The 12,936-nt window shown below is 50.7% G+C and overlaps 3 protein-coding genes across 3 annotated transcripts; 2 read left to right on the forward strand and 1 right to left on the reverse strand.

Annotated features, from left to right (window-relative positions):
* Nucleotides 1-277: 277 nt before the first annotated feature.
* TRIVIDRAFT_60962 (uncharacterized protein) lies at nt 278-1,890 on the reverse strand (the record flags this gene model as incomplete). The annotated part of the gene is made up of 4 exons (XM_014100914.1): nt 278-1,101; nt 1,160-1,244; nt 1,316-1,425; nt 1,497-1,890. 4 exons carry the CDS (start codon nt 1,888-1,890, stop codon nt 278-280), a joined length of 1,413 nt encoding a protein of 470 aa, XP_013956389.1.
* Nucleotides 1,891-5,718: 3,828 nt separating this feature from the next.
* On the forward strand, nt 5,719-11,211 carry TRIVIDRAFT_28551 (uncharacterized protein; the record flags this gene model as incomplete). Its single annotated transcript, XM_014100915.1, has 5 exons — nt 5,719-5,784; nt 6,085-9,408; nt 9,468-9,728; nt 9,823-10,376; nt 10,476-11,211. The coding sequence occupies 5 exons, from the start codon at nt 5,719-5,721 to the stop codon at nt 11,209-11,211; spliced, it is 4,941 nt and encodes a 1,646-aa protein (XP_013956390.1).
* A 419-nt stretch (nt 11,212-11,630) lies between these two features.
* Nucleotides 11,631-12,767, forward strand: TRIVIDRAFT_179542 (uncharacterized protein; the record flags this gene model as incomplete). The annotated part of the gene is made up of 1 exon (XM_014100916.1): nt 11,631-12,767. One exon carries the CDS (start codon nt 11,712-11,714, stop codon nt 12,765-12,767), a length of 1,056 nt encoding a protein of 351 aa, XP_013956391.1.
* Between the last annotated feature and the right edge of the window lie 169 nt (nt 12,768-12,936).

Raw genomic sequence — 12,936 nt, forward strand, 5'->3', positions numbered from 1 at the left:
CGTGCGAATGGTAAATTCGAGGTTAGAAAAAAAAAGAGTAGAAAAGCTCAACCTACATTGATACTACTACCTACATCATGTCAATCTTGACGAGAACAAAAATACAAAAAAAATTGAGAAACCAGAACACCTCTCCAAAGATGACCCAAAAAACAATCTGATTGCAAGCGCCAGCCTTGCGGGTATCTTAAAAATGAGCATTACATAGATGGATGATCGAAGTAGTAGTCCCCAATCCCAGCGATACCCCTGTTGCCCAACCAAGATCATCCAGCTGTTAAAAGGAGTGTGCCTTTGGTCGTTTCTTCTGGTGACGCCGCTCAGGAAAGTCGTCATCCGATGCCTCCACGACTATCGCAGAGGAATATTCTGCATCTTGAGGCTGTCTACGAAGACTCAACAGTGCTGCGGCTGCTCTGAAGTGCTCCAGCTCCTGCTGTGGTCGTCTCTCCTCGTACGCTTCCATAGGTGGGTTGGGAGAATATGCTGTTCCAGCATCATCATGGACTCGTCTACGACGCTTAGGTCTCCATTTCCCAATTCGGTGTCTCTCAGATTCGCTCGTCTCCGTTCGGGGTGACGCATCGAAGAAAGAGCTCGGTGGTTGGAACAGCTTAGGGTCGAGAACAGATGGATTAATGGCGGTCTGGCTCACTCGAGAAAATGGGTTGACCTCGCGGGCTTCGCAAGCTGTAGTCGGAGCCGAAACTGCCATAGGATGTTGGTCGAAACTAGTCTCTGGAATCGAGGTGAATAAGGGTTGAAAACGCGATGGTTGGGGGCGCGACGGTAGTCTAAACGAGGGCGTTGCTTGGATTTCCCGTTTGCCGCGCAAAAGAGACTCTCCAAGTACCAGAGGGCCACTTATTCCACCGACAGTCTTCATGACTTGATTTCTTTGTCCATAACGAAATCGTGCGACATCCTCAGTAGCTTCCATAATTATCCTTTGGCTGATCACCATCTCGTTGTAGTAGGGCGAGTCAGAAGGAGTACACTGCGAAGGAAACGACGGGCCAAAGAGCGGTATCAATGCACCCGCTATTCTGGTGCAAAAGGTCGCACATATAGCTCTTGCGCAAGGATATGGCATCCAATATCCTAAGAAGAAACAAGACATGAGCGTTTCATACGGATACTGGATTCTTTTTGGGCATACCTTGAGCTGACACGGCGCCTCCGGTGATGCTGGGCGATATATCTCTCAGTCCCGGATTTCTATCTAGCATTTGCGATGGCTTGGTCTATGTGCTATCAGTAGGGCATCCAAATGAGTAGCTTAGATGACAAATAGAGAAGAAATGTAATGCCATACCTTTGCGTACCCCAAGCATTTGAAGAATGGAGTCATGCGAACAAGACCAACATTATAGTCCCACATGACGGTGTAGCTAGCCCCGTTGTAACAAAACTCATATTTGAAAGCTGCAATCAAGTCTCGTTAACCCCTTCTTCAAGCCAAAAATTACAATCTCCATCTGAAGAACGACCCTTACCTTCGATGCTCTCTCTTCCCGTCTTTTCGAAAAAGTCCTTCTTTGAGCTGCTGTAAGGGATGTGGTCGTAACTATGTTGTATCTGTCCAAACGGACTGACTTGGAAACGTCGAACCTCTCGATACGACGCTGGATCGACGTCCTCAAAAGGGGCAAAATTGACCAGCCCCTGTGGTTTCGGCTTGGGCATACTGTCGGTGCTTCCTGGTGATTTTGCCTTTTGAGCAGGTGGCGATACCAGTGTCGTCGCTTGTGGTGCTTTCGTCGGTAATGTTGTTGATGGTAATGCCAACACAGGATCAGACCGTCGTAAACCGACCATAGGCTGCCCAGAGAAGGCAGGGTTCAAAATGGAATGCAGAGGTAGCATCTTGTGCCCACCGTTTGTAGACATCATATGATATGGCTTGGATGCAGGACCAGCGCAACCATCCATTCAGAAGCCTAGACGCATGAAACAAAAGTCTTGCAAGTGGTAGCCTTATTCTTGGAAATGGGACAGAGGATGTAGTGTGTGGTTTTGATATAGCTCCAGGTGATTCATCAGCGGTAAAAAAGAGCAGTCGAAGGAGACTCCCAGCGCCTCAGGCTCCCTAGCTTGGCAAACAGCAATGAAAGGACAGTCACTTCTGATGTACCATCTGCGCAGGAAAGCGATCTGGGATTGCTTGTCTGTCAACAAGGGGCCACAAATCCGGGGCACAGAGAAGCTGCGGGGATCAAGACGTAAACAGTCAGCGGTGCGGCCGCCGATCAGGTGCTCCTTGGATGAGGTTTGCGTCCCAAGCTTCCGGAATGGAGTTTCCGGATTCAGGCGCTCGGATTCTATCTCCCAACACGCATGAGTCTCTTACTCTTGCGTTTGCAAATACCCACTACGGACTGAATGTCCGAAGCACTCCGCATTCGACCCCGGGATCCCGGAGCAATTTGGTGGGCCAGGAGATGAGAACCCAGATTATCTCGCCACTAATTGTAAAAGGTAGTTCTGTGCGTACCCTGGTAAGTATAGGTAGATCCGATTCGTTTTGATCGTTTGAGATGGGTTATCACTAAGCTCAGTGAACGGGCCGCATCCTGTTGGTGCTAATGAGTACCATCTAGAAGCTGTATATTTCAAGGTAGGAGATGGCGTCCTGAGCCCTTGTCCAGATCCTACCAGCTCTTGGTTCATATTTCCAGCAGACAAATCAAGGGGATATGCGCTACAGCGTCCCCCAGCTACAAAAGCGCAAAGGACATTGTCATGTCTGTGCTCCAAATCTAGCCGGCGGTGGCACTTGGACGTAATTCTGTTCAGACACACCCTCGAGGGCATGCCCATCTGCCATCTCAGCTTAATGACGCTGCTACCACTGCAGACAACCGTCATGTTGAGTGAAAGACGACGTTACTCTAGATGAAGCATTCCGGAAAATCGCTTAGAAGAGCAAATGGGTTCGACGAACGCAAGGACCAGCTGCCGCATGCATAACAGGAGAGTCACCTGTTTGAATGCCATATTTTGTCCGTTGACAAGAAGCGGCTATCGGTACGGGTAGTTGCACTGGCCGCATCACCAGTCAGCTATTCTCCCAGTCCAATTCGGCCTTGACGAAGCACGGGAAAGCGTAAGAGGCCGGCCTGTGTTCCAGCTATCCGTTGACATATCTCCAAGTATGACAGGACATCTTCAAATCAGCCACGTGTTGGGGACGCGGCATCATATGGTTCGAGTGTCCGCTTTTTCAGATATTCATATCATGCAAGAAAATCTTATCTGCAACTTTATTCTTTCCTCTGATGAATTTAGCCCATAATGAGAGCAGTAGAGTTGCCATTGCGGGCGAATCCTGACCAGAATCTACACCGGCTTGTTGATGGCGAAGCCCACAAGTCAATGTACCAACAACCAGGATGATTTCCTCTTTTAACCAACGGTTGATCCAATTTCACAGATAGGGGAGTGTTAGTGGTTTACATGCAATGTATAAGATCCATCCAACTTATGGCCAAAGCAGAGAAGTATGTGCGTACAGATTCGGGGAAATTCTCCGATGATGCACAAGTTTAATCACCTCGTGAATCCTTCTTAGTGGCAAGGAGCATGAGCTGGAAAAAAAGCAGATAAAAGAAACCTCTTCCTTGTGTCATATTTGAGGTTCAATTGATCCATCAGCGATGAAAGAAGCAGTCGAAAATAAGAAGGAACGTCTACCATATCATCTGAGCATTGCCTAGCTTTACTCTGCTAGGCACGACTCTCATCAGGTCAAGCTGGTGCATGTCATTTTTGTTGCACAAAGCCCCGGCATCGAGCAGATGCATTAGAAGACTCATGCAGCTCTCCAGCACGATTCTGCATCGGGGGTAGTGTGCTCAAGGAGCTCGAGTCAAGTCTGATGGTATACCCACGGCACCTGTCAACACTTGTTAGCATGGATAAGCAGGCCGGTTGTCACGGCCCGATAGCTCGGCATGCAACCATCAGTTCCTTGCACTGTCTATATATATTTGTCCTCATGTCATCACGTAATGGAACGTGGAAGGCGGAAAGATTGGCGGGAATGCCACGCTTCGGCAGAGGCTGACGGCCAATTTAAAGGCTAGGCAAGGATATTGTGGCAAACGGACGAGGGCGTTGGACGGGCTACCTCTCAATTAGCAGCTTCACCGTTTGAAACCAGGAAGATTCTAACGAGAAGATCAGCCGTAGAATACCAATCAAAGGTTCATGCTCGCATGGAAATGTAACTGCCATGGCACAAGGATCCATCTACATCCACAACAGAGACTCCAGTAGAGGGTTTCAGATCATGACACAGTATTCAAGTGGTACACGGGACATCGAAGGAAATGACATTTGCTCTCCCGTATTCACTCTCTGCCATAGAAATGAAGCTGTAACGGATGTTTGCATAATTTAGAATGTAAACGCCCTGTGCTCTGCACGGAACCGCCTCCATACCTGGGCCGTGAGGTCCCATTCCACGGTGTTTGAGAGCGTATTCCATATTCGGGGATCAATTTTTCACCGGCAACTGCTGGTTGATTGGCCCTAATCTGATGAGGCAATGAGGCTGGTCGGGAAGCGACTCCATCGAATGGAATTTCGGAAATTAAGGACCATCACTCTAGCAAGGCGATGCAAGCGAACTATTTCTGAAGCGCTGACCATGGCAGAAATGGGATTCTCCTGGTCCAGGTTTATCCAACCGGCAGGGAAGGATAATTGCTGCCGTGATTCGTTGCACAGTAGCACCGTCACCTGAGGGCAGGCTTTAATGTTTGCTGAACCGGTCAGTGAGATTTCCAGGGTAAGAGAAGCATGACGGCCAATAACACAGAATGCCGTACCGCATCATCTCCAGAGTGTAAAAATTGATTCTGGTATGATTGAGATGCCTTGGTATGATGCTCTAGATTGCTTGATCATTGGATTTCGGTCGTCATGCTGTAATAAAAGTTTAATAGACACGCTCGTCCTGTTTGCATATATTGTGTTATCCAATGACGGCGTAAAATTTATTGAATGAAGACATAACAAAAAAGGGAAGGAAATTTGCGGCTATTGTCGATGAACCCTCGAGAACGTTTGTATGATTCTTTATTATTAGTAGCAGGAAAAGTCGAAATAAATCTACATGAAATGATAGAACTTGCAGCAAGGAAAGATGGACGTTCTAATGTGGGAGTAGGAAGAAGGTACTTGGTTCGGTTACAGAGCAAGTACCAGCCGGCTTCTAGAACGTCAAGCGGTACCTCTGCCGCATCTCGCCCAAGGCTCACCGCCGGGAACCTTGATAGGTCAGCCATGTCACTTGCGCCTCAGGCAGAAAAAACGCGCTCCACTACCGGATCAGCGCTAGTCCTGATTCGGAATTCTGCGACAAGGCGATGGCCAGGTCGCGTCAAACAAAGGATCGATATTTGTTTACGCGGGGCTCAACAACAAAAAATTATCACCGCCATTACCAGCATCGCTCTTTACTCTGGCCTTTCCATGTGACCAGGGCCGTTTTCTAATTCGATTCGAGTCACGACCGCTCCCTTTTTATCTCACCTGCGGCTCTGCTCGCGAGCCGTCCCAGTCACTCGGCTCAACTCTCCTTTGTCACAGCCGCGTGTCTCAAGCCTTGCAACATCCTTGTCGACAACTTTACCGACTACCCTGTTTGTGCGCCCACGATCTTCTGTAGCCTTACGATTTCGCGCCAGGTCTCCGTTGAGAGGCACCGAGACCATGGATTCCGACGACGACTCCGTCTTCAATATTGAAGATGATTCTGAAGGATATGTCCCCAAGCCCGTAAGTTGCTCTTGGTCGCTTCCCAACACCCGCATCGATGCTGCACTGCGATTTGATGCGATGCGCCGCTTTGCTATGATGATGTGAACTTGCGCTCCCCATTCACTTTGGCACGTGTAGCTTCAGCAACGATTCACTTCCGCCCTCCCCCTTCACATTTCGACTACGCTCACTCAACCCCCTCACCTTCAACCACAATTCAGCGCACCGACCTTGCGAATAGCATTCTCCTTCCACACCTGCATCGGCCCTGCCTAGTGTGTTCATCACACAGTCACTAAACTAACGTGTCTACTATAGAAGGCCAAGGCTGCCGCAAAGCCAGCCGCCAAAAAAATGGTGCAAACCACATTAAAAACCAAGCCGGCGCCGAAGAAGCGCCCCATCGTTGAAAGCGATGAAGACGACGAAGATCCGGATGCCTCATCCGGCTTCTCCAACACCCCGCCAACCGCTAAGAAGCAGAAGACGGCCGCTCCACCTAAGAAGTCGGGCAGCAAGCCTCTAGCAGAGCTGGAAAACGACAGCATGATCATCGACGACGAGCCCAAGGACGAATCCAAGACTGCCGCCAAGAAGAAGACAGCAACGGAAACGTACCAAAAGCTGACCCAGCTCGAGCACATCATCAAACGTCCCGATACATATATCGGCTCCGTGGAAAAGACAGATCAACAAATCTGGGTCTATAACAAGGAATCGAAGCAGATGGAATATCGCAACATCACATACGTCCCTGGTTTCTACAAAATCTTTGACGAAATTCTCGTCAACGCTGCCGACAACAAACAGCGTGACAGTTCCATGAACATGATGAAGGTCAACATCGACCGCGCTACTGGCGAGATTAGTGTTGAAAACAACGGCAAGGGAATCCCCATCGTCATGCACGAGAAGGAGAAAGTTTACATTCCCGAGCTCATCTTTGGTCATTTGTTAGCTGGTTCCAACTTTGATGACAACGAGAAGAAGACCGTGGGTGGTCGAAACGGTTATGGTGCAAAGCTGTGTAACGTATTCAGTACGGAATTCACCCTGGAGTGCCAGGACAGTGAGAACGGAAAGCGATACAAACAGCTGTGGACCAACAACATGCAGACCATGCACAAGGCCAAAATAACTTCTAGCAAGTCATCTGATTTCGTTCGGGTCACCTTCAAGCCAGACTACGCTCGGTTTGGAATGGAAGAAGGCATTACAGACGACCTTGAGGCGCTGCTCTACCGAAGAGTTTACGACATGGCTGGAACAATGCGAGGTGTCAAAGTTCAACTCAACGGCGAACTTATCAAGATCAAGGACTTCAAGGCATACTGCGATCTCTATGCAAAGTCTATTGCAGGGGAGAGGAGCATGGAGGAAGGCGGCAACCCAACCTGTACCGTCGAAATCGACAAGGACAAGGGTCATCCTCGCTGGGAAGTTGGATTCACTGTATCAGATGGCACCTTCCAGCAGGTTTCATTTGTCAACTCGATCGCAACGACATCCGGAGGTACTCATGTTAACTATGTCGCTGACCAGATCACAGCATATCTTCTCAAGGCGGTGACGAAGCTGAGGAAAGGCCACGGCCTGAAGCAGGCACATCTCCGGAACCACATCTTCATCTTTGTCAACTGCTTGGTCGATAACCCTGCGTTTACGTCGCAGACCAAAGAGCAGATGACTACCAAAGCTAGCCAGTTTGGTAGCAAGTGTGTTCTAGGAGAGGACTTCCTGAAGAAGGTGGCCAAATCCGACGCGATCAAAAACATCATGGACTTTGCCGAAAGAAAAGCGGACAAGATGATGGCCAAGAGCGATGGCAACAAACGCTCTCGAGTGAGCAATGCTAAACTTGTCGAGGCTAACTTGGCAGGTACCAGGCGTGGTCATGAGTGCACGCTCATCTTGACCGAAGGTGACTCCGCCAAAGGTCTGGCCGTCTCTGGACGAGCCATCCTTGACCCTGACCGCATCGGTGTCTTCCCACTTCGTGGTAAGCTTCTCAACGTACGAGACGCCTCCATCGACCAAATCACCAAAAACCAGGAGATTCAGAACATCAAGCAGTTCCTGGGCCTCAAGCACAAGCAGGTGTACACGGACACAAAGAGCCTTCGTTACGGGCACCTGATGATCATGGCCGATCAGGATCACGACGGTAGCCACATCAAGGGTCTTCTCATCAACTTCCTCCAAGTACAGTTCCCTTCGCTGCTTCAGATTCCCGATTTCTTCCGAGAATTCATCACGCCTATTGTCAAAGTCTGGCAGGGCCCCAACCCCAAGAAGCCCCAGAGACTCAAGTCCTTCTTCACACAACCCCAATATGAGGAGTGGAAGGAAGAACGTGGCAGTGAAATCAGCAGATGGCATTACAAGTACTTGAAGGGTCTGGGCAGTAGCAGCAACGAAGATGCCCAGGTGTATTTCACAAACCTGGACGAGCACTTGAAAGAATTCGATGTCATGAAACCAGAGGAGGCCGACATGTTCGATTTGGCCTTCTCCAAAAAGAAGGCTGACGCAAGAAAGGAGTGGCTTGGTAACTTTGTCCCTGGTACATACCTGGATCACTCTTCCAAGACTATCAGTTATAGCGATTTTGTGAACAAGGAGCTCATTTTGTTCAGCATGGCGGATAACATAAGATCCATTCCGTCAATGATTGATGGGTTGAAGCCCGGTCAACGAAAGGTGCTCTACGCATGTTTCAAGCGCAACGTGGTCAAGGACGAAAAGGTTGTGGAGCTGGCTGGTTATGTCTCTGGACTGACTGCCTATCACCACGGTGAGGTCTCTTTGCAGCAGACCATCATTGGATTGGCCCAGGATTTTGTGGGATCCAACAATATCAATGTCCTGGAGCCCAGCGGTAACTTTGGTTCTCGTCTTGCCGGTGGCTCTGATGCTGCCAGTCCCCGTTATACATTCACTCGCTTGTCTCCCTTTGCCCGCTCGATTTTCTCCTCCCTCGACGAGCCAAACCTGAGCCACCAGTATGAGGATGGTAAGCAGATTGAGCCGGAGATTTATGCTCCAATCCTTCCCATGGTGCTCATCAACGGTGCCGACGGTATTGGCACGGGTTGGAGTACTTCCATCCCCAACTATCACCCACTGGAGGTTGTGAAGAACTTGAAGCGACGAATGGGTCGTCTTGAGGAAGGCGATGATGAAGAGAAGCCATTTGAGACCATGACTCCCTGGTTCCGGGGCTGGAAAGGCACACCAGAGGCTGCTGGCCCTGATCGATACAAGTTCAACGGTATTGCCTACCAGAATGAGCAGAACGCGAACGAGGTGGTCATCACTGAGCTTCCCATCCGCGTATGGACTGATGACTTTAAGGCTCGTCTCGAGAAGATTATCAGCGGCGTGGATGGCCCCAGCTGGATCAAGGACTACAAAGAATTCAACGACCACAAGACGGTTCACTTTGAGATTCAAGTGGATGAGAAGCACATGGCCAAGGTTCTTGAAGAAGGTCTGCTCGAGCGCTTCAAGCTCACCAAGCAGGTAGCAACATCGAACCTGGTAGCTTTCGATACTCGTGGCCGGATTCGCAAGTATGAAAAAGTCGAGGATATCTTGGAGGAATACTACATTTATCGACTGGAAATGTATCTGAAGCGAAAGGTATGAGAAGGATGACCTATTTGTACTCCTGTTTCCCACTGACTAATACGTTACACTAGAACCACTGGCTTAGCGTCTACGATGCCGACCACCGGAAGTTGAAGAACCAGGCTCGTTTCATCCAAGAGATTATTGACGGTGATTTGATCGTTGGCAAGAAGAAGAAGGCCATCCTCGTCAAAGAGCTTCGAGATCGCAAATACGAGGCGTTCCCCCCGGTCAAGAATAACAACACGAAGAAGACTCAAGAGGAGGAGGAGGAGGAAGATGAAGATGACGAAGGCGCAGAAAGCGCCCGTGACTTCGACTACCTTCTCTCGGTAAGTTTTGAGATTTTTCTCCCCTTTTACTCACCCAACTCCTTCTATTGCTTCTATCATGCCGCAAATATCTAATACAGTTGTCTTCTCCCAGATGCCAATTTGGTCATTGACCGCAGAACGTCTTGAGAAGTTGAAGGATGCAATCCGGCGGAAGAAGGCTGAGTATGACGAGCTGGAGGCCAAGAGTGACAAAGATCTGTGGTGCGAAGATCTCACCGCGTTCGAGGCCGAATGGGAGAAACACCTTGCCCTCAGCGCAGAGATTCAGACCAACATTCGTCGCATGGGCCGCCGAGTATCCAAAAAGATAGGAGCTGGTGGTGGTCGCGGTAAGAAGGCCAAGGATGACGACGAGTATGAGCCAGAGAAGAAGGGTCGAAAGAAGGCGGCGCCTGCTGTTAAGACGGAGACCAAATCGGCGCAGAGGTTTGCCGATATGTTTAGCGCCAAACCAAAGGTCAAGAAGGAATCGGAGCCGGAAGTCGTCGAATTGTCTGATAACTTTTCTGACGATGATTTTGCTGCTCTCAGCCGGAGCAAACCGGCTCCTGCAAAGAAGGCCTCTGAATCGCGGCCCAAGGCTTCAGAATCGACATCCAAGGCCTCTGACTCCAAGGCCTCTGACTCCAAGGCCTCTGAATCGGGGTCAAAGGCCTCTGAGTTGCGAGTCTTCTCGCTGTCGCCATCAGTGGAACCAGAGGTGGTCCCAGTTCGCAACAAGCGAGCAGCGGCCTCCAAAGCCAGAACCTTGTTTGACGCCTCCTCGGATAGTGATGACGATGACGACAAGATGCTTGGTGACGTTGGTGCGCTGGTCAAGGGCATTGACAAGCCGTCTGGAGAACCCGCCGGGCGACTCAGTCTGCACACAATGAGCCGGCCCGACTCAAGCCACGGCAACACGAGCTCTGGAACAATCTCAAAACCAAAGGCCAAATCAGCCAAAGCATTTGATTTCGACAGCCCTGACGAGACCAACTATGAGATGTTGGCCAAGCCGTCGCCTTTTAAGCCTGCTAGCAATGGCGAGGAAGCGTCTGGCGATGAAGATGACCTGGGGCTTCCTTCAAAGGCCAAGGCTGCGGCATCATCCGGCCTAACGGCAGCCAAGAAACGTGGCGGGCCAACGGGAGCAAAGAGTAAGACGGAAAGCAAAACAGAGAGCAAACCGGTCAACAAACTAGTGGGCAAGACCAAGGTGGCCCTCAAGGCTGCAACTACTGCTTCGACTCTGTCACCAGCTGCGAAGAGATATGCCGCGAAGAAGAAGGCATTGGAGGACGACTCCGATGCTGAAGAGGATGAGTTTGATGAGTCGATTGCTCCAAGGCCAGCAGCCCGAGCAAGACCCGGACGGGCTGCGGCTGCGAATAGAAAGGTTGTCATTGATGACGACTCATCGATGGTGATTGACGAGGATGATGACGAGGAGGAAGAGGAGAGCGACGACCCGTTTGTGGTTGATGATGATGACGATTGAAACAGGGAGCCGTAGCTGCATATGTTGAGAACTCATGGTATTGCTTTTGAAGGCTGGATTTATCGGTGCATAGGTTTCTTTGACATGAATGTTTGTCGTAGACAGGGTTGGCCCTTGGCTGAATGTGGTAAATGATAGGTTTATGTAGTATTTTACAGGCTTCTTCTTAAGAACATAATTGACTTTGCTTATACTGAAGAATAGGCAGCTTGTCTTATTGCAGTGTATAATACATTATAATAGTACTCATCCCACTAAACGAAGCTCTTTTGTCTCCAAGTGAGATGCCGTTATCGATATCCTTTGTTTGGAGGGGCCGATTATTTGGCCCTCCACCGCAGCTCTTTTCGCAAACCCACCCCTCGCCATATTACAAACCGAACCTCGCAACCAAGCTTCATAGCCATCAACGACGCCAAAGCAAAAACAAAGACGTTGAAATAATTCCCGACATCTCCGCCATACGATCTCGAACTTAAACCTCCCGAGCTCCAGCCACCATGGCTTCGTCCGACGAGCCGCAATCCCTCCGCGCCGTTTTCGAGGCCGCCGAAGACAAGCGTCAAGAGGTCAACGAAGCTCCCAGCGCCACGTCTCCCAAGTACGCAGAGGATCTCGCCGCTGCGCTGAAGCTGTACACACAGGCGCTCGACCAGATCGCGGCGCTGTCGCTCTTCTCGGCCAACGAGGGCGTCGAGGACGTGGCGACCTCGTCGCTGCCGTATCTGCTGGTGGACTTTTACTTGGCGGAGCTGGTGCAGCGGACGCCGCATCTGGCGCCCAAGGAGCGGCTGCAGGTGCTTGCAAGGGCGAGGGCCTCGTATGAGCGGTTTTTGAGCGCGGTGGATGGGTATGGCCTGGTGACGGGCTCGTACGGCAAGCTGCTGGAGCGGTATCGCGACGACGAGGAGGCGTTTGTGGCTGTGGCGGGCGACATGGCGGCGAAGAGAGAGGGCAAGATTGCGAATTTCAAGGCGGAAAAGGCGCTCCGGGAGAAGCTCGAGACGCTGAAGCGCAACCCGCGGTACCTCGAGCACGGCGACGAGGAGCTCGTGCGCAAGGTGCACCTCACCAGCATCCAGTTCGCCGTCCACAACACGTTCCAGGCGCTCGACTCGCTCAACCGCGAGCTGCCGCTGCTTCGATCCGCGCCCTCGCCAACCGCCGCCCCGAAAGCTTCCGGCAACGACCCTACAGACACGTCCTTCCGTCTCGACCAGCCTCTCAGCCAGCTCCGTCCCGGCACCGGCGGTCCATTGCTCTCGACAAAGGGAAAGCCTCTCCAGCCCTTCACCCTGGTGGGCTCCCGCGCCGATCTCGCCAAGGGGGTGTTCCGCCCAGGTCACAATCTGCCCACCATGTCGATAGACGAGTACCTCGAGGAGGAGCGACGCCGGGGCGGCATCATCGAGGGCGGCGGCACGGAGCCTCCGAAGCAGGAGGTCGATGAGGACGACATGGAGGCTGTTGATCGGGAGACGTACAAGGCGAGGAAATGGGATGATTTCACGGATGATAACAGGAAAGGATCGGGAAATACGCTTAACATGGGCTGAACGGGGGAGGGGCTAACAAAGAAATTGTTGAAACGAGTTGGAAGTGATGATGATTTTTCATACCTATTCTTGTTTAAAGAGAAAATTTGCATGTTTTTTTTTTTTTTTTTGTTTTTTTTGGCTTTGGGTTGGAGATATTGGACGGGCGAAGCGGATTTGCGGAACACAC

Source organism: Trichoderma virens (genome assembly GCF_000170995.1).
Source record: "Trichoderma virens Gv29-8 chromosome Unknown TRIVIscaffold_6, whole genome shotgun sequence".
Classification (NCBI taxonomy): domain Eukaryota; kingdom Fungi; phylum Ascomycota; class Sordariomycetes; order Hypocreales; family Hypocreaceae; genus Trichoderma; species Trichoderma virens.